Source organism: Onychostruthus taczanowskii, unplaced genomic scaffold (assembly GCF_017590055.1).
Source record: "Onychostruthus taczanowskii isolate IOZ18803 unplaced genomic scaffold, ASM1759005v1 scaffold151, whole genome shotgun sequence".
In the NCBI taxonomy this organism is placed as follows: Eukaryota; Metazoa; Chordata; class Aves; order Passeriformes; family Passeridae; genus Onychostruthus; species Onychostruthus taczanowskii.
Window position 1 is genome coordinate 659,992 of NW_024498697.1, and position 21,205 is coordinate 681,196.

General features: G+C 50.9%; 1 protein-coding gene across 1 annotated transcript in view; it reads left to right on the top strand.

Moving 5' to 3' along the window:
* The window catches only part of MYO1D (myosin ID), a 154,832-nt gene that overhangs the window by 98,105 nt on the left and 35,522 nt on the right, over positions 1 to 21,205 (top strand). The window contains exon 21 of the mRNA XM_041398991.1: positions 605 to 759. Coding sequence (XP_041254925.1) covers positions 605 to 759 — 155 coding nt within the window. The remainder of the gene's footprint in view (positions 1 to 604; positions 760 to 21,205) is intronic.

Sequence of the window (21,205 nt, forward strand, 5' to 3'; positions counted from 1 at the left end):
GGGGAAAGCTTTTACCTGGGGCTGCTGGAAGAGCAGCTGGTACCATCCTTGGTGGGTGCCCTGGGGAGGGACAGGGGCACAGCAGTGACACAGGGAATGCCTGAGCAGGGACAGGGGCACAGCAGTGACACAGGGAATGCCTGAGCAGGGACAGGGGCACAGCAGTGACACAGGGAATGCCTGAGCAGGGACAGGGGCACAGCAGTGACACAGGGAATGCTGGGAGCCATCCATGCTGGGTGGGGACTCTCCCTCACACCTCCCAGGCTGCTGAATTCCACAGAGCTGGTGTTGTCTCTGCTTGCTCAGCTCCTGGGGGGACACCCACCCACTGCCACCCCTCAGCTCCCTGGTGGAGGTTGGGAGTGTCCTGGAGAGGAGAGAATCAGCCTGGCAGTGGCAAAGGCACAGGGAATCATGGGATGGTTTGGGCTGGAAGCACCTCAAAGCCCATCCAGTGCCACCCTTGCCGTGGGCAGGGACACCTTCCACTGCTCCAGGCTGCTCCAAGCCCTGTCCAGCCTTGCCTGAGACATTTCCAGGGATGGGGCATCAACATTTTTATATCAGCACAGCCAACCTTGTTCTCCTTTTCTCTCCTCAGCTGGTGGGGCTGAGTGTCTCCAATGGGAAGGACCAGCTGGTGGTGTTCCACACCAAAGACAACAAGGATCTCATTGTTTGTCTCTTCAGCAATGACTCCTCCAGCGACAGCAGGATCGGGGAGCTCGTGGGAGTCCTGGCCAGTCACTTCAAGAGGTCAGTGCTGGGGCTGGGGCTGCTGGACACATTCCACAGTGGAGATCATCCCTGGAGTCACTGTGGTACTTCACTGCAGTCCTGGGATACCACAGTGACTTTTCTTCCTGGCATTTTGGGACACACTTTTACCTGCAACACTTGGTTGCCCCTTCTGCCTTCCCTGTATGTGTGTGACAGCCACAGGTGTTTGGGGGACAGACATCACTGAAGGTGCACTTGGGGTGTGTCACAATGGCTCCTGAGGGCTTCTGACAGCCAAACTCTTCATATTTAAAATTAAGATAGAGCTTTTCTTTGCTCAGATTGATCCCTGCCCCAGTGCCATAAATCACCAGCAGGTGATTTATTGCTTGAGCAATAAATCATTGCTGTGCAGTCATCTCTGCTCCCTGAAGTCTGTCTCTCTTGTAAATCCCTGAGCCAAAGCTGGTGATTGTGTATGGTGATTGGGTATCTGGGATTGAGCTCCTGGGGCAGCAGGAGTCACCTGGATCCCAGGAGTGAATTCCAGGCTGCCCATACCAGCACCAGGCACAGGAAGGAACTCCAGGGAGAAACAGGGTGTGGAGTGAGCAGATCTTTGTGTTGTTCCCTGGCTGCTCCAGAGGAGATTGCCAAGAGGAATGATGCTGCTCAGCACATGCAGCCTTGGCTTTGCTGTTCACAAGCTCCACAGAACTGAGAGAGCCTTTACAGGTAAATCTTCACACAGAGCCGTGAGTGACAGGAAAATGAGAGGGAATTTTGGTCAGTTTAGGTCCGTGGCTATTTTTCCATGAATTCAAGAAGACTGTGCTGGTCCAGCCCCCTCTCACCATCACGGTGTGCAGTTCAGGACTGGCCCTGCTTCTTTAGGCAGGGGCTGAGTCTGTTGGAGAGGAATTCTGAGCATTGGTGTGACTTGTTTGGGGAAATTCAGTGCTGCAAAGCAACAGAAAACATTCTCTGGTTTTGCCTTTACATAAATTTCATTTCATGTCAAAGGCAGCTGCTCTTGCAGGCTCAGGAGGTTCTGTGAAGCAATGCACTTTGTTTGGGAATCCTGGAAGTCCCTGGAGTTCTTCCATCCAGCATCACCTTCAGGTGGCTGATGCTCCTTAGGGCCTTGCCAGTTCTATGGTGTGGGGACAGGCTGTGACACTGTTGGTGACACTCCAGCTCCTGTGTTCAGTGTCTAGTTACCCAAAATTGCTTTTACTTTTGCCTGGATGGGTCCCCCAAGCAGCAGCCCTTGTGTCACCTGTCCCCCACTCAGCCTCAGACAGAGGTGCTTCCTTTTACAAAGGATGTTGTGACCATCAGCCTGAAACATTGCACCCTTCTCCTAAAGGTGGGAACTGCTGATTTCCAGTTCCTTACACTGATTTTAACAATGACATTTCTATCTTTAAAAAGAATGCAGTTTAATCCAATCCCTGTCTGTAGGAGAATAGCAGTTAAATATATTTATGTGCTGATCAGCTCCACTTAACACAATATTATTTTAGTGCTTCAAATGACACATCTCAGCACAGCTGGCTAAATGGCAGAGCTGCTGTAGAAGCCCATTTTTCTCCAACATCCAAGAAAAGTTCTTGGATGAAGGGCAATGCACAGGACAACTTGCATTTAGTTTCCCAAATATATAAATGTCACGGTTTCCCTCTTGAAAACAACATCTGTAAATCACAACATTCAGGAATGTATTCATGTTTTCCATCACTTTCCATTTTCCTAGCATCAAAAACTCCTGTCAGTGAATGGGATTAGCTGAGCCTGTGCTGGGGAGGCACCGGGGGAATTCCTCATTAGCCAGGATTAGCTGCAGGTCGTGTGCCTTGCCAGGGGTCGGGTTTCTCTGCCCTGCCTGAGGAGGTGCTCGCTGTGAGCTAAGGCTGGAGCCAGCAGGAAAATCTCCAGCCTGAAAGTTCAGTTGCTTGGAAGATCCCACCCATGGTGGGGTTTAAGAGCTCTGCTCTACCCGGGGTGTGGGAGCAGCTCCCGTGGGTTCTGGGGCTCTCTCTGAACATTAAAAGCAGTTTCCAGCCATCCCAGCACCCATCCTGAATCCCTGCTGGGAGGTTGTGGCAGGGCTGAGGTGTCCCAGGCACCTGTGGCTGTGTGGGTGGTGGTAGGTAATGATCCTTTAACTGTGTGTGTGATAAAATCATGTGAGTTCAGTGCCATGCTGTGGTGTAGGAAGGGGGAGGAGGAGGCTGCTGGTGTCAACTGAGCTGAGGACACCCAAACCTTCTCATCCAGATGCTTTCTATCAGGTTTTATTTTTTATTCCAAACTCTTTGAACTGGGAACTTCAGTGCTGACCCATCTGTTTGGGAATTTTGGACATTTTCAGCAAGAAAAGCTTGGACATTTTAGAACAATTATAGAGGTGACAACTCTCAATGCTGCATTCTGCAGCTGCTTTTGGACACAAAGGCCCAAAACCAAAAACATTTGGGAATGTTTTGCCTGAGTTCACATTTCTTTGCATCACCCATGAAAGCTTCATGAAGCTGTGTCTTTTACAAGTTATTCCTGGTAGGAATCGTCTTACTTTGAGATTGTGGTTCACAAATAAGTGTTTATACAGGAGAAAACTAACGTGAGGCTGCTGTGAGCTGTGACATTTTTAGTGAGTTAACAGGAGCTCAAGTCACGCTTCTACTGAGTCAGCTGGATTTGGGGTTTTTTACAATGCAGCTGAATTCCCAGTGGAAATTATGGGAAGCTGGATGAGGTGTTGATGTAGTGGCCACAGAAAGTTCATGTCTGCCTGCAAAGCAGTGTGCAGTGTCCCTGAGCCTGAGCTCCCCTGGGAGTTTCCTGGCTGTCTCCACCTCAGGGATGGGCATCTCCTGCCAGAGCCCAGGAGAGCTGGGAGGATCCAGTGGTGCCTTGCAGGAGCAGGTGTGTGAAATCTGGGTCATGCTTCTGCCCTTGGTGCCCAGCAGGAAGCAGAGGTGCTGTGCAGGAGCTCAGAGCTCAGTGCTCTCATCCCTGGTGTGCCAAGGCAGGGAGCAGCTCCTGGGAGCTGAGTGTGGTCACAGCCTTCCTGCCTGAGGAGAGGGGTGGGTGTGGAAGGGAAGGATTATATTTCCATTTCCATTTTACATCCTCACAGCTCCTCAGGCTCTAGAGGGTGTCTGGAGTCAGCAGTGCAGGGCACTGAGGGCTTCCTGGGTGCCCTTCACCTGAGATGACCAGCTGTGGTCACCTCCCCGTGCTCCCACCTGGGAGGGGTCCTCCCTGTGTGGCTGATCTGAGCCCTGGGGGTGCTCAGGTGTCCCCAGGGAAGGTGCCCAAGGCCCATTCTGTTCCCAGGGGTCATTCCCTGCCCTCTGGGAGCAGGCAGGGGTTGTTCTGCCTGGCTGCCCACGTGTTGGGATCAGGGAGTTGCTGCCCTGCTCTCCAGTGCTTTCTGTTCCCTAATCCCCACATTGTGTGAGCCACAGCCCTTGGGCTCCTTCCAGGATTCCTGGGGGGAAGGTGGAGTTAAAAGAGCAGTCAAAAGCAATCCCTGCAGAACTCCAGCAGAAAATCACTTGCCTGAGGATAATTTTATATTTTCCTTTGCGCTGTGGGACCTGTCAGCCAATTTTTAATCATTAGTGTGCCCTGGATTCATTTTCCTTAGTTCTGGGCCTTACCCTGAAGCGTTGGCTCAGCTACTGATGGAGCAGGAATTCTCCCAGGGGGATCTCACACTGCCCCAGGGGCTGTGGCTCCAGGTCCTTCCCCACACAGGGTGGTCCCCAGGTCCTGGAAGATGACATTCCTCCTGTCCCTTCCTCCTGCCCTAGGTGCTGGCCCTGTGCTGCATCCCTGCATTTCACTGCATGAGGGAGGTGGCAGCAATTCCTTTGGCTGTGGAAGTGGAAAGGTTTGGGTGTTGGATTTAGTGTCACTGTAACACAGGAATGTGGTTGGGCAGGTGGAATTTATACAGAAATTGTATATGTAAATTGGGGAAAATCCATGTGTATACACATGGCACATATCCCAGAATCCTGGGGTGGCTTGGGCCGAAAGGGACCTCAAAGTCCATCTAGTGCCACCCCTGCCATGGCAGGGACACCTCCCACTGTCCCGGGCTGCTCCAAGCCCCAATGTCCAGCCTGGCCTTGGGCACTGCCAGGGATGCAGGGGCAGCCCCAGCTGCTCTGGGCACCCTGTGCCAGGACCAGAATATCTGCAAGAATTGGGGAAAACCAGGAAAAATATGTTCATATTTATGTAAAATGTAGGAAATTCTGTGTACATACATCTGTGTACAGTAGTGTAAAAAAAACCTGGGAGAAATCTGTGTGTGCCCTCTGATTTCAAACCAGCTGAGACAGGCCCAGGTTTCCCAGGCTTCCGTTCCAAGCCAGACTTGCCTGGGGAAGCACGTCCCAAAACACCTCTGTGGTTCCCTCAGCACATGGGGACACAACTGGGATGAAGACTTTTTCTGCTGAATTCTGAGCAGAGCAGGAGCCTGGGAGGGGCGAAGCAGGGTCACACCTCAGTGGGGTCACCAGAAGCTGCTCATCCCATGGGTGGGTGTAGGGAAACCCAAAGCTGAGCTGGGGCTGGAGGAGACACCTCAGGGCATTCAGAAAAGCCTTTTTTAGGGGTAAAAAAGAGCACTTTGCTTCCCTGGCATGCAAAGCTTCAGCCACAGAACTGGAACTGCTGCAGTGTGAGGATGAGGAGTTGTTCCCCTCACGCCCTGCACTGCAGAGCCACTGTCAGGTAAATCCTCCCAGAACTGCAGCAGTCTGGGCATGTTGGATCTCTTTGGTACAAAGAGAACTCACAGATGTTTTTTCTTGGTGTTTTGCTCTTTGCACCAGTGGTGGCAAACAGCTTCTGCAAACACAGAGAAGTGTGAGGGTGGAAGTGCTGCCATTGTCTCAGAGATGCTGTTTGAGGGGATGCTCTGGAGCTGAGCAGTGATTTTGTAATTTAGTGTGAGTGCAGAGGGGTTTGGCAGGGAGATGGAGACAAACACCCCATAAATACTCATTTTCAGCCCACTGTGAGAGAGTAGGAGCATTTGGTGCATTTTTGGTTCTCTCTGTAAACAAAGCCAGGGGAGATTCCACTTGGGGTGATTTTGATTGTTTAGGAAAAAAATGCTCAGCTCAGTGATGAGCCTGGTCTGGGACACAAATCATTTGATTAAAATAGATAGAAGATTTTTTATTTGTTTTTTTTTTCCACTGATGTGGAGAACCAAACCTTTGCCTCAGACCCAGGAATCAGGTGATCAGGGGTTAGTCTTCAAGTTGTTATATAAAGATACTTTTTCCTATCAAAACTGGGCTGATTTTAATCAGTTTAAGATTGTTCCTTCCTTTTAAAGCTATTTAGCTTTCTCTGGTAGAAGCCTTGATTAACTACTGAGATTTGGGGAGCTAAGCCAGGAGCATCTTCTGTGTAGCCAGGGGAGGGGACCGTGGGGACATTAGTGATGGAATTTGGGGACAAAGGAAGGAGGAGGAGCCCAAACTGGTTCAGGAGAACAGGAGCACAGCTCCCAAAGCCTCTCCGCAAGGAAATAACCATGTCTTGGGGCAGAGCCTGCCCTCAGGGGAGGGGTGGCATCCCTGGCATAACAATCTGTCACTTGAGCTTTGAGGAGATCCCTGAGTTGATGGGGGCTCCATAATTTTTAATCATAATCCATTTTTAGGTGAATTCTGCTGGATTTTGTGGGGAGCCTGAACCCCCAGGTAGCAGCTTTTAAGCACCAAGTGCTTGACCCTGCAGAAGGGCAGTGGCAAAGGGAAAACAGTTTCCTTATACAAAATAAATGGGGAGATAAACAAACTGGAAAGATTGGCCTAATTCTCTTGGCTTGCCTTTGTGACTTCAAAAAAATTTCTAGGCTTTAGCTGAGATTTCCCTTTGATTTGTGGTGTTTATAAAGTTGGACAGAGCTTGGAGCCACCTGGGACAGTGGAAGGTGTCCCTGCCTGTGGCAGGGGTGGCACTGGGTGGTCCTGAGGGTCCCTCCCACCCAAACCATTCCATGGTTCCCCAGTGATCAGCTCTGGTAGTTCCTCTGTCCACCTCACAGTTGTAACTTGGGTTAAGAAGTGAGTTTTCCTTGGGAAAACAAATGAAAGATTTGTTGTTTTAAGTGGCTCCAGGGCATGGAGAGGTGGAATTACAGCACTCTGCTGAGACTGTCTGTGGTTTAATTCTTTTACATCCTGGAAAACTCTTGATGCAACTTTTTCCAAACACTTGTCCTGTGGGATGGGAACTCATTAAGAAGAGGATCATTCCCTTCTTTAAAACTCATCTCCCACTGCTGCTGCTGCTGCTCATCCTCCATCTCTGAGTGGGTTCCTGGCCAGGGAAGCCTCCCCAGCTCACATTCCTGTAGAAAAGTATTTTTTTGGTTACACTTCTCAATGTCTTCCTGACATGGAAAAATATATTTGTCTCCCTCAGTGTTGGATTAAGCCTTTTTCTGACCCAGAGATGGGGCAACTGAGAGGTGTTTTAGAAACTTTATTCTATTTTCAGTCTCATGTGAAGGGTGAGACAGTACAGATGTTATAATTCACACTATTACCATGAAAAAGTAACTATTTTAAAATTACAATACACTATAAGTGTTTCTTAGCTTATCAGCTTTTGCTGTAAATGCCTTAAAGCAAATCATCTAAAATTACCCCTCATGAATTTTAATACAATGCATCTTTCACAGTTCTATTTCTCCAAAGTATCCAGTCTTATTTACAAAGTCACCCTTTGAAACTTGTTTCTAGTTCCCTTTCTCTCTCAGCACTGTCTGTCCTATTCCATGGCATTTCTAAGTCAGCATTTCTTATCTCAAAGTTTACACACAGATACATTCTATATAAACCTTCTATCAGACTTTAAGAATTTTCTACACATTAATTTCCCACACCTCAGTCCTGGATTTGTGACACTGAGAACACAATGAGTTCAAGGGAAGGGTTTGGGCTCTCCCCAGGCTGATGAGTTTCTGTGAATCCTTTGTTTGAGTTCAGGCCTCTGCATCTAAAAGTCAATTCTTATGTCTGATAACATAAATAGTAACAATTAATTGTGTTTCATGGTCTTTCTTTGAGTCCAGAGAGGTTTTTTGGTCAGTTTTCCTTCCCTAATCTGCCTGTGCCCTGCTACCATTGTGTGTCAGCACCAATTCTGTACAAAACCTCTGGAAAGTGGATTCAGTTTTATTCCTTTTTATCCTTTATTCCAGCAGCCCTGTGTAACTTTGGTGCTTTCTCTTCTCTGAGCAGCTCCTGGATGCTAAAGCTCCATGTCCAGGGTCCTCCTGGGAGGGAGCTCTTGGTAAAAATGAAGTTCCTGGGGCTTGAGGTGCTGAAGACTGGTATTCCCATGGTGTCCCTTGGGGTTTCCTAGAATTGTTCTGTGTTCAGGAATCTTCCCCAGGGCACTTAAAAATCCTGTATTACTTTGGGAATTTGGACCCAGGTTTCCTCAGTATCTATAATTCCTGGGAAATAGATCTCCAGTGACCCAAAAATCCTCTTGAGTGACCAGAGGTGCTCTCCAGTGTCCCAAGGTGCTCCCCAGAGATGCAGAAGTCCCCTCCAGTGGCCACAGGTGCCCTCCAGCCCACCACCCCAGTGCAATACTGTACAGATGATGTTTGTTCTCACTGATCTTTTGCAGAGTCTTTGAGTTTCCCAGTTCATTCCCTGGCTCCAGCTAAAGGATCTGCTGGGTTAAACAGGTGAATCCTTTCCATCCTTGGACAACCTAAAGCACCCAGTTTTCATCCAGGGTGAAACTGGATTTTTTTGTGGTCTGGGGGAAAAAACAGCATTGAGACTGTCAGAAGAGGTGAGCCAGTCCTGGAGAAGAAAACTCAAAGCCATCCTCCTCCTCCTCCTCCTCGCTCAGGTTTTCCAAGCCTCAGACCCCTAAATATGAACGTTTTATTTTTAGAGCCCTCAGCATTTTCTGTGTCATTTTATGAGGCTCTGTCCACCTCCCTGCTCTCCTTGAGACATTTATGATCAGAAAGCAATTCAGGTAATCAGCCCTGAGGATCTGGAATTCCTGCATCCTACATCCCACAGCCACCCTTCCCAATCCACCTTCCCTTTTGGTGCTGGAACTGGGGGTTTCCTTCAGCACAGGCACTGATGTGGGAATTGGAAAATGGAAGTTTCTCATATTGCAGACTTCTTCCTTATCTGCCTCTGGGCTCTGCTCAGTGTACTCATTATCACAAATTATTATGTTCAATCTTGAGCCACAGCTCTTGGTGCTCATTCAACACTTGGAAAGTTTGACACGAATCCACACTTTTTTCTTTTCCTGGAAATGTTCAGAAACCCCGTGGGTGTGGCACTGCAGTGATGAACAGGGTGCTGGAGTGACAGTTGGACTTGATGATCTTAAAGGTCTTTTCCAGCTTTAATGATTCTGTGATTCCATGAACCGTCACCCTGCCCCCGTTAAAACCTGACAGAAGCAGAAAGCAGCTCCTAAAAAGTGTTGGATGGTACAAACATAGCCCCAACTCCTCTGCTGCATCCCAAAATCACAGAATCCCAGAATGGTTTGGGTTGGAAGGGACCTCAAAGCCCATCCAGTGCCACCCCTGCCATGGCAGGGACACTTCCCCCTGTCCCAGGCCACAATGGGGTCACCCCCTGAACACCCCCAGCTCTCCCAGCAGAGCTGCTCCATCCCTGGCATCATCCTGGAGCCTCCCTGGGCTCACTGCAGCAGCTCCAGATCCCTCCTGTGCTGGGCTCTGTGAGTGGGCTCTCACCTGTGTGGGCAGAGGGGACAATCCCTGTCCCCTGGTGCCCAGGGGTCAGCCCAGGACAGGGTTTCTGGGCAGGGCTGTCACAGTTGAGGTGGCCTCAATACCCAGAGTGTCACCATACAATTTCAGAAAGCTTCAGCCCATACAGAGCAACATCCTGTCCCATCAGAAGGCTTCAGGCATCTGTCCTTGTTCTTTAGCCCAACCTTTTGTACCCTCGCGCTCACGCGGTGCCCCTGTGTGCCCTCTGTTCCCTGGGTGGTTGCTCAGCACACCAGGGCACTCTGTGGCTCACTGCTGTCAGTGCTGCTCACCTGCCCTGCACAGCTGTGCCCCTGGGGATGAGGCTGGGTCACAGCCCATCCCAGTCACCCCAAACGGTGCCCACCCAGGGCCGTGCCCCCCAGCCCCGGCGGGTTCCGTGTGCTGCTGCAGCACTGGGGGTGTCCATGGTGCTGATCCTGCCTTGGTTCCTTCTCCAGCCCCGCTCCGAGCCTCTCCCTGCCTGAGCAGATGGCACAGCCTGGGCTGGCACAGGCTGGCTGCCCTGCCTGGGCCCTGTTCCAGCCTTGCCAGGCTGGCACAGCCTGGCTGCCCCAGCAGCTGCCCTGGCACACGAGCTGGGCACTGGGAACAGCCCAAAGCTCAGCCACAGAAAGGCTGGACGTGCTGGGTTGGTTTGAGGAGGGGGCTGAGGTTTGTGCCATGTGCCCTCGTGGCAGGGCAGAGGGATAAGGAGAGGGATGTGGAGCTCCTGGAGAGGGAGAACCCCCCTGGCTGCAGCCTGGGTGTGCAGCCCTGAGCTGCTGCTGCTGCAAACAGCCCCTGGGGACACAAAACAGACACAGACGGGTTTTGGTGTCAGCACAAAGCTCCCAACCTGTGCAGCTTCTGCTGAGCTCGGTGCTCAGCACCTCTGCTCCCGGTGCTGGGATCCCAGTCCAGGCTGTTCCTGGGTCCTTCCTGCGCTCTGGGGAGGGGCTGGGCTGGGCTGGCAGCACCAGGAGCTGCTCACAAAGCTTCAGGCACCAAAAATGCCTCCTGGGTGATGCTAAAACATTACCAGGAGTTGTGCAGCCCCTTTGTTCCCAGCCCCTTTGTTTCCCACCTTGCCTCTCATTATTCCCAGTAAAGGTCTTGGTGTGCTCCACGGGCCAGAGCCTGAGCCAAGCTTAGCAAAAGCTTTGCCTTTAACTGCACTCCTTCAGTTTGGGGAGGGCTCTCAGTGTCAGTCCCAAAGAGGTTTCTGTAAAAATGAGGACAGCAGTGGTTTTCAAGGCCTGAATATTTTTAGGGACATGGACATTTAATAAAATAAAGAGGATCATAGGTTGGGCATGTTTGAAACAATAAGGAAAAGATGCATTTTTCTCTTTGATAGTCAAGGGAATATTAAATGTTGATACTGATAAATATATTAGATATGTGATCCAGCCATTTTTTACATTCTTACATAAAACAAAGTATGCACATTAACAAAGCTTTCCTGCTCTTTTGCTCTGTGGCATCTTCAGCATAGCCAAAGCTGCTCTTTTCAGTTTCCTTTCCTCCCATTCTCCTCTGGCTCAGCTCATTGCTTCTCCTGCGCTCAGATTTGAGTTGTTCTGCAAAAGGCATTTCTGTGACTGCTCTGTCAGAAATCACTGGGATCCCAGAAAATTATTCTATTTAATGACTTCAATCTATTTAGTGATTCTAATTAGTGATTTTTCACATAACTCAAATGTTATGCTTAGAGAGGAGGTTTGGGGTTGCGTTTTTTGAGGATGTTTGGAGGATCTCACTGATAAAATCTGAATGTGCTGAAGACCCTGAGCTTGGGGCTTGGCATTTTTGGAAATGTCTGAGGACCTTTTTAATCAGATACTAAATATTTGGCAATAAAATTGGCTCCCAACAATTCCTTCTGAAACTAAGATCAAATAAATTAGGATTTAAACATGGCTGCATTGGAAAAAAACAAGGAAAAACTGTTTATTGCTTGACAGATTTTAGAGCTTTTATTTTGTTTTTTGCAAGATACAGAACTCAATCTGTGAGTTAAAAGTTAAAGCTTGTACAGTAAAGCAGGCTAGAGAAAGCTCATGTTCCTGGTGTAAAACTGAAGTAGATCAACTCAATCCACTGAGCCTGGAGTGTTGCTCTCCTTATAAATCCTCCTACACCAGGTTGTCATTTTTTACCCAAATTTCTGAGTGTGTTTGATCCATGGCTCTCCTCTTTCCCCTTTGCTCTGCCAAATTCCTAAATTGAGCTGTGTAGGGTTTTTGATGTAATACAAGAAAGATTTGCATAAGTGCAGCTATGGTAATTTTGTGGTGAGTTTTAATGTGTTGGCTTCATTTCAACCCTTCAGATCCTTAAATCACTTTTGATTAGCTGTCGCTTAAACATTGCTTTTTTCCCCGTTTTGAAAACAGATGCATTGAGGATGAGCTGAGGTGAATTTCGTGTAAATCTGCTTTGTTGCTGGAGTCAGGCTGACAGCCTTTGCTCCTGCCCAGAGCTGGGTGCTGGGTGTAATATTTATTATCCAAATGGGATGGTTTAGTGCTGAATTGAGAGGAAAGAAATCAGAGGGGAGTGCTGGTGTGGAAAACCGAATTTTCTTCCCCCAAATAAAGAAACTTTTTACACTGAGGGTGGGCAGGCCCTGGCACAGGGTGCCCAGAGCAGCTGGGGCTGCCCCTGGATCCCTGGCAGTGCCCAAGGCCAGGCTGGACACTGGGGCTTGGGAGCAGCCTGGGACAGGGGGAGGTGTCCCTGCCATGGCAGGGGTGGCACTGGATAGACTTTAAGGTCCCTTCCCATCCTGGGATTCTGTGATAAATCCCACTCAGAGGAGGCAGTTGGAGTCTGGGCTCCTCTCCCCACCAGATGTGGTGGCAGGATCGTGATGGTGCTGCTGTTCCCATTCCAGGAAAGCTCTGGGAATTGTGTTATTCCCAGTTTCTGTGTCATGCTGGGCTCTGAGCTTTGGGATCCCTTCCAGGTGCTTTAAAAAAAAATATTCCATGGTGGAAAATGTCACCTGAAAGGATCTGGCCTGGAAAAGTGCTGAGGCACCAGGCTGAGGGCAGGGCAGGGCTGGGAGTGATCCCAGCGCCAGCCTGGGCATCCTCAACACTGGGGCTTGGAGGGGTTGGGGGACCCTCCCAAACCCCACTGTAGGACTGGACAGTCACTGGCGTGGGTGCTTTGACGTTGATTTTTTCAGCAAAAAAGTTCCTGAGAGATGGGAGAAGGAATCTGAAAGGAAAGAGGATAATGCTCTGATCCCATTAAATCCCTGGGCCTTAAAATCCCAGCCTGCATTTCCCCATTGTCCTCATCCTTCCTCTGAGCACCCAGTTCCATGCTGGGAGCCTGGGAGCTGCTCTGTGTGCTGCTGCTGGTGATCCCAGGAGCACACAGCTGCTTTCAGGAGGGTGCCACACATTTTCCCTGGAATTCTGCCCACCTCGCTGCTATTCCATCAGTTCTTTCCTTCTCCAGCATTTCCCTTGGTTAAGGGCCCCAGTGACTGACAGCAAACAAAAAACAACAACAGAAAAAGCTCCATCGTGATCATATTTACTGTTGACCTACTTAAAATGCTCTTTCCTCCTGCTCTGGTGTGTGCTGCAGTGCTGCTGGCTCGAGTCTCCAGGGAATTGCTGCTGGAATGATAATGAATGCACAACGTGGCCCCTCGCTTGTTTAACTGGAGTCTCTCAAAGACATGGTTTATTTTTTATTGCATCATTTAGACTTCCTTTTTCTCCCCCACTTGTGATGTATTATTCCCATTTTTGGTCTCCCTGCTTCGTGCTCTGACTGCAGGCAGAGCTATTGTTTGAAGTGATGCCATTAAATCATGGGATGCCTTCATCTTTTGATAATTTTTCTGTTTGTTTTTCAGGAAAATTAGGCTTTTAGCTTTCTCCTGGAGAGTCTGGGCTGTGTTGTCAAAGGCTTGTGTTGAGCATAATTTTTTTTTCTGGTGAAAATACTCTAGCAGAGGTGATTATTTATTTAACAAACGCTTTACACCTGCTTTGGTACATTTTTGTAGGGTTGTTGTAAATGGGTTTGCAGTGCAGGATGGGAAGTCATCAGCATTTTGCATATTCATGGAATCATGGAATGATTTGGGAGGGGAGGGAATTTAAAGCCCATCCATTCCCACCTCCTGCCATGGCAGGGACACCTCCCACTGTTCCAGGGTGCTTCTTGGGCACTGCCAGGGATCATCCAGGGGCAGCCACAGCTGCTCTCGGCACCCTGTGCCAGGGCCTGCCCACCCTGCCAGGGAACAATTCCTAATTCCCAATCTCCCATCCATCCCTGCCCTCTGGCAGTGGGAGCCATTCCCTGTGTCCTGTCCCTCCATCCCTTGTCCCCAGTCCCTCTCCAGCTCTCCTGAAGCCCCTTCAGGCCCTGCCAGGGGCTCTGAGCTCTCCCTGGAGCCTCCTCCAGGCTGAACACCCCCAGCTCTCCCAGCCTGGCTCCAGAGGGGCTCCAGCCCTCAGAGCATATTTGTGGTCTCATCTGGACTTGCTACAACTTTTTAATTGCACCTCTCAAGTCTTCCTGGTTTTCTTCTTTACCAATTCATTCAGAGGAAGGTTTGGATGTTCCTTCTCACTCCCCAGTGCCCTGCACTGCTGTGGGTGGGGAGGATGGGGCTGTGTGTGCTGTAATTTGTGAATTTAGGATTGAGTGTGTCCATGGAATGGTAAATTAATTGTACCTTTGCAAAGAATATTATGCCCCATCTCTGGAAGTGTCCAAGGCCAGGCTGGATGGGGCTTGGAGCAGCCTGGGACAGTGGGAGGTGTCCCTGCCATGGCAGGGACTGGATGGGCACTGGGTGGGCTTTAAGGTCCCTCCCAACCCAAACCATTCCATGGTTTTGTAATTCCATGAATATCAGGGTGTAGGAATCCACTGAAGCCATGGATAAGGGATCACACCTGAAATGTTCTGTTCTGGTGACTATGAATCCTTCTGGGCTCATACCCCAGTCACATAGAGCAGGCTGTGTTTCCATGCCAGCCTGAATTCCCTGACCTCAAATCCAAACAGAATTCCTAAGCACATGGATAAAAATGCATAAAATAAACTCTGCCTCCTGTCTTCTGCATTTCCTGGCCCCCCAAGAACTCTGTTATTAGAGCAGTGCCCTGGGCTTAAGTGTAAATAACAAACTCAGCTTCTTGAAGTCCATAGGGTCACAGATTCAGGTTGGGAAAGCCCTCCAAGATCTGAACCCAGCTGTTCCCCAGCACTGCCAAGGCCACCACTGACTCCTGTCCCCAGGTGCCACATCCACGGGGCTTTTAAACCCCTCCCTGGATGGGGACTCCAGTCCTGCCCTGGGCAGCCTGTCCAGATAATTCTCCAGATAACTGAGATAATTCCTGTTTTCTGAGCAAACACTCTTGCACTGGGGGTTATTTTCACAGGCTGCCCAGAGGATGGGAGGTGCTGAGGGAACATTTGCCACCCTCTGCCAGCCAGCTCTGGGGTTACTGCCCTGTGCTCCCTTCCCAGGGCAGGACTTTGCTCTGTGCTGTCCCCACAGAGGTGACAGTAATCATGGAGGAGGCAGGACAAGAGGGAATCAGCTCCTCTGTAAAACCACTCAGGATCTGTGGAAATTCATTCAGCCTCTGCCTCCAAATGAGGCTGTAAGGAATGTTTAGTTCTCCTCTGAGAGGTGAGGAGGAGCTGTCAGGAGCACAAACATGGGAAAAGCCCAGTGCTGCTTCGGGAGGAGGTACTCATCCCTGGTGTCCCCTCAGTCCATGGCCACAGTGTCCCCTCCAGCTGGGATAACTCCAGGTGGTGGCTGAGCTTTGTAAAGTGAGTTTGGAGCCTTTGGAATGGGTGTTACTGCCTTCCTAGGGAAACTGGGATGTGAGTGCTGTTCTCAGGCATGACAGTCCTCACCCCCCATCCCTCCCAAACCACAGAAGGAAACTGGGATTGACTGGAAGAGCTGCCAGAGAAGCTCTTGCCACAAAATGTGGCTCACTGGGAGGAAGTTGGGGTTACAGAGAGGAATATTGTCTGTCCAGGTCTGTGTCCATGGCAGCTCATCTGGGAAGAGTAAACAGAATATTTAGAAGGACACAGAGCAAGCAGGGGAAGGAAACCACAACAGTGTTGTTGTCCAGAGAATCTTGGTCACACTCAGTGGATTTTAATGCCACCATGTCCACATGTCCCAGCTGTCCATGAGCTCCAGTGGCTGATTCCACCTCACAAAGCACCCAGAGCCTGTTCCTCAGTTTCAGACATTGATCAGGGCTTGTCTTGTCTCCTCATCTGCTTTCATTTCACTTCATCCACCAGAGCCTGTGGTATAAATTAATATTCCCAGGCCAGAGGGTGTCTTGCATAAAGCATTTTTTACATCCAAATGGCCCCATACATCCTGTAACAGAGCTGTGATTCATGGGCTGTTACATGGCAAGGCTGAGGTGAAGCCAGCTGACTAATTTACACTGAGTAATTAGACTCTGAATTAAATGCACAAAAGATTATTCCTTTTTTCCCTTTGTGCTTTTCCTTGTGTGAACTCAGAGGAGCTGATACTGGTGAAGGAAAGGTGTTTTTCATTCTGCATCACCCCAGCCTGGCATCTGCTGGCTGCCTGAAGGGCAGTTATGGGAGATTTGCTGGGGTGGCTCCACCCTGTGCCACCCTCCTGGGAATGTTCAGGGGCCAGGCTCCCTTCCAGAAATCCCAGTTTGCACCAGGCCTTGGGAACCCTTCCTTCACCCTGTGCTTGTGTCTGCAGGGATGGAGCACTCTGATGTTTCCTTGATGCACAGGTAGATAAAATAGCAATAAAATAATCTGTGCTGAGCATGGGTCAGGGAATGGTTTTGGTGGGAAGGGACCTCAAAGCCCACCCAGTGCCACGCCTGCCATGGCAAGGACACCTTCCATTATCCCAGGGGGCACCAAGCCTGGTCCAGCCTGGCCTTGGGCACTGCCAGGGATGCAGGGGCAGCCCCAGCTGCTCTGGGCACTCTCAGACCCCCTCAGTCCCCCCAGCCCTGATCCCCTGGCCCAGGAGTTGTTCCTTTGCTCCTGTCCTCATGGAGATGCTGATGGGAACAGATGTGCAGAAGCTGAGCTGTGGATCCAGCAGGATCTGGGCTGTCACCTCCTCCATGCCAGGGGGACAGGTCCCCCCAGGCTGCTGGTGACCCCCCCTGCTTGTGTCCAGCCCTTGCCTGGGGGTTCCAGCCTGGCCAAGGGATGGGTCCCAGTCCTGCTGCATCCCCAGGGAAGCTGCAGGGGCTGCGCTCTCCTGCCCAGGCAGGAGGGTCCTTCCCCACCCTGCAGGGTGGGACTGCAGGGATTTCCTGGGGGTCCTCAGCACCAGGGTCAGCAGGGGGACACTGGACCCCATCCATTGGATGGCTTGGTGCCATCTCCAGCTGCAATCTCCAAACCCCCAGCCCAGTCTCCCCAGCCAGCCCTGCTATTTTTAGCTTGGTTTCCCAGGGAAACAGGGCTTTATGTGGCTGCTGTATCCTGAGATTTGACAGTGAGGGAGAGAGGTAGTAAAGATCATTCTCTGTGAGGCTTTTTTTGTGAAAATGGCTTGTTTTGATTAAAGAGACAAGCCTTGAAATCCTCAGCCATCCAGGGGACAGCCAGCCCCTGGGCAGTCACTGCCTTCCTCAGCCCTCCAAGAATTATCCCACATGGAAAAGGAAAGGGTGCTGAGGGACAGGGCAGGAATATCAGGAGTTGTTTTTTGGGGTTATTTATTTTTTGGGAAAGCACAGTGTAGTCCTTCCTCCACTCAAGAGCATCTTGTGGGATGCTCTTCGTGCTCAACATAAAAGATGTTTCTGTGGAGCCTCCAGCCATGTGCAGGATCCAGCAGCATTTGCTGAGTGGATCCTTTGCCTTTTTTTTTTTTTTTGATGGAAAAGAGGAAAGCAAAGATCTTTTGGTGCTGGAACCCAGTGACCCTGGCCTGCCACAAACTTTCCAGCCCCACACACACACTTGGGCTTGGTGTTCACATCCAAACTCAGCTGGTGACATTTCCTTCCCAGGAACTTTTGAAGGGAATAAAATGGGTGATTAAAACACTTACTGATAAATTTGTCACCTCAAAGACCAGCACATGTTGTGTTTTGCCTTGCTCAGTATCAGCTGGAGAGTGAGGCAGGACAGGATCCTCTTTTCCAGAGCCAGGGAACATAAGGCAGGCATGACTTGTGTGAAGTGAGGTTTAAGTGGCTTGAACCAGGGAAGGTGATTTTTAGATCCCTTGTGGTGTGTCAGGAATCTGCCCAGGGTTGTAGGTGGGACCTGCAGGAGCCTCCTGCCCCTCTGCAGTGACAGCTGGGGACAAGGGGTATCTCCAGATACCAAGGGGTATAACCACAGCTCTGTGTTCAGGACCTTCATTCCACACCCACCTTCAAACCAGAGCAGGAGATGTCTGCAGCAGCTGGGCAGGTCCCACTTTGGGCCAGGTGGGATAGGGGTGCCAATTCCCAGAGCCTTCATCCCTGCCTGGCTTAGTCTGAATTGTACATTTGCAGTGTGAGGGACGTGTTTGCCCAGCTGCTCCTCAGGGCTGGGTTTGGCTCAGGCTGGAATTAATTTGCTTTATAATAATGAATTCTATGAAGACTTTTGAATGTTAGTAGTCCTCTTGTGCCTCACTGACAGCTCCACTGGTGCTGTACCCTGCAGATTGGCCAGGAGAGTCCTGAAGGACAAGGATGGGGATGAGCTGGAACAGGGCAGAAAACAGCTTGGGAGAAGTGAGCTTAGGAGGAAGCTCAGCTGGTGCAGCCCTCACACCTGAGTGACTCAGGGAGTGCCTGGTGTGGCTCACGCCCCCCTGCAGCAGGAGGTGTTGGGATGTGTCACCTCACAGTGACAGTGACATTGTCTCCCACTGCTGGGAGGGACCTGAGGAGCTGCAGGGGGAGGGGTCAGTGCTGGTGGCTCCTCTCTGCTGGGGGCTTCAGCCTGAGGGTGCTCACCACAGAATGACAGAATCATCAGGGTTCATCAGGGAAAAGCCCTCTGAGGCTGAGTGCAGCCATTCCCAAGGCCACCACTGACCCCTGTCCTCAGGTGCTGCATCCACACGGCTTTTGAACCCCTCCAGGGATGAGGCCTCCACCCCTGCCCTGGGCAGCTGTGCCAGGACTGGGCAACCCTTTGCATGAACAAATTTTCCCCAAATCCACCCTGAGCCTGCCCTGGCCCAGCCTGAGGCCGTTCCCTCTGCTCCTGTCCCTGTTCCCTGGAGCACAGCCAGACCCCCCGGCTGTCCCCTCCTGTCAGGAGCTGTGCAGAGCCACCAGGGCCCCCTGAGCCTCCTTTGCTCCAGAACAGCCAACAAAGCAGCACTGCCAGCCTGAGCAGCCCCAGCAGCCAAACAGGCTTGTTTAGTGGCAGCCTGGGGAGCCCTGTGGCACACAAGAGGAGTGGTGTCAGTGGGTTCCAGGTGTACAGAGCTTGGTGACACACTGAGGTGAGCAAGGCTGGCTCATCACTGTTATTCCTGTCTAGGCTGTGGCCACATTATTTACTTTGAATAAATTGAAAGGGCTTTTGTATTCATGAAATCTGAGGCACCTGCTGTGATTGATGACTTTGAGGTTACTCCCCAAACTGTTCCACCTCCTTTAGGTGGCACTGCCAGGCCTGAGCTGCCTCATCCTCCCATGGGCAAATCTCAGAATGACCTTGGTGCTCCTGACCCAACCCGGGCCAGGGCAGCAGCACTGGCCCTGCTCAGCTGGGCTGGAGGGACTTTGGATTGACAGGGCACAGGGAATGGCTTCCCCCTACCAGAGGACAGGGATGGATGGGATACTAGGGGGAAATTCATTCCTGTGAGGGTGGGCAGGCCCTGGCACAGGGTGCCCAGAGCAGCTGTGGCTGCCCCTGCATCCCTGGCAGTGCCCAAGGCCAGGCTGGGCATTGGGGCTGGTGAGCAAGGCTGGCTCATCACTGTTATTCCTGTCTAGGCTGTGGCCACATTATTTACTTTGAATAAATTGAAAGGGCTTTTGTATTCATGAAATCTGAGGCACCTGCTGTGATTGATGACTTTGAGGTTACTCCCCAAACTGTTCCACCTCCTTTAGGTGGCACTGCCAGGCCTGAGCTGCCTCATCCTCCCATGGGCAAATCTCAGAATGACCTTGGTGCTCCTGACCTAACCCGCGGCCGGGCAGCAGCACTGGCCCTGCTCAGCTGGGCTGGAGGGACTTTGGATTGACAGGGCACAGGGAATGACTTCCCCCTGCCAGAGGACAGGGATGGATGGGATACTAGGAGGAATTCATTCCTGTGGGGATGGTCAGGCCCTGGCACAGGGTGCCCAGAGCAGTTGTGGCTGCCCCTGCATCCCTGGCAGTGCCCAAGGCCAGGCTGGGCATTGGGGCTTGGAGCAGCTTGGGACAGTGAAAGGTGTCCCTGCCATGGCAGGGGTGGCACTGGATGGGCTTTGAGGTCCCTTCCAACCCAAACCATTCCATGATCTTGCCCACAGGATTAAAGGAGGGTTTTGTTCATATTTATGTGGAGAAAAGCAGCAAAGTAAATGACTGAACACAGAGGGGTCAGTGCTGCTGGCCCAGTGTCCATGACCTCCCTGGGATGCTGGATTCCTCGTGGAGGGTCATGCAAGCCTCATGTCAGTTGTGATCACACATCTCCTGTAGCTCCTAGCAATGTTGTGTTGTGGTTGTAGCTGGAGCTAAAAATAGAGTGGGAAAGGGCAGGATGGCCACTACTGACCTAGTTGTGGGCTTTGGTATGCTTGGCTTTCTAAAAGTCAGAGATAAAAGGTGTCTGCCTGTCACCTTAGTTTGTTCCCTGGTCAGGCAACTTCCTCCAGGTTTGGTTAAAGAATTCAGCCACGTTTAGCTCAGTGCAAGTCTGGCTGCAGGCAGGAAGGATATCCCTGAGAGGTTTAGTGGTCTTCTGTCCTAGCCCCTGTTCTGCTGTGTTGTCACTGCTGGGGAGGTCCCTGAGCCTCTCTGGGACAGCAGGGATGTGCAGGGAGCACGTGGGGATGTGCAGGGCCCCACAGACACCCCTGTGACCCCGAGCTGGGCACTTGGCTGCCAGGGGCTGCTCACACCAGGAGCCTTGGAAGCTTGGAAATCAATTAACTTCCAACTGCAAAGCTTATTAACCCAGAGAAAAACATCTTCAGTCCTGGGTCAGGGGTGGATTTGAGTAAGGAGAGGAAGGATTCAGATGCAAGTCTGGAAAGGGCACGGGGCAGGTTGGGGTTGGATTTTTTTTGCTCTCCAGCAGAACATCCCTCACTCCCAGCAGCAGGGGATGGATGAAGGCACCTTGCCTGAGGATTGGGTCCTTTTCTTCTAAAAACCACCCTTGGCACAGCAGCTGATTCCTCCTCCCTGCTGCCCTCCCACTGGAGCTTCCCAGGGAGGAGTTGGTGCATTTGCATTCCATGGTCAGTGCAGAGAAATGCACGTGTGACAGGAGCCAGGCTGGGTTTGATCTGCCTTCCCCCAGAGAGGGCTTTATTCAGGTATCCTGGAACTCATTTTACATTGATTTATTTATTAATGCTCTCCTTTCTGTGAGATTTGGGGGTGGAGTGGGGACAGCACAGGGAACCAGGCTGAAATGCACCTCTGTTTTCAGAAAACAGAATTATATTTCTACCTTCAG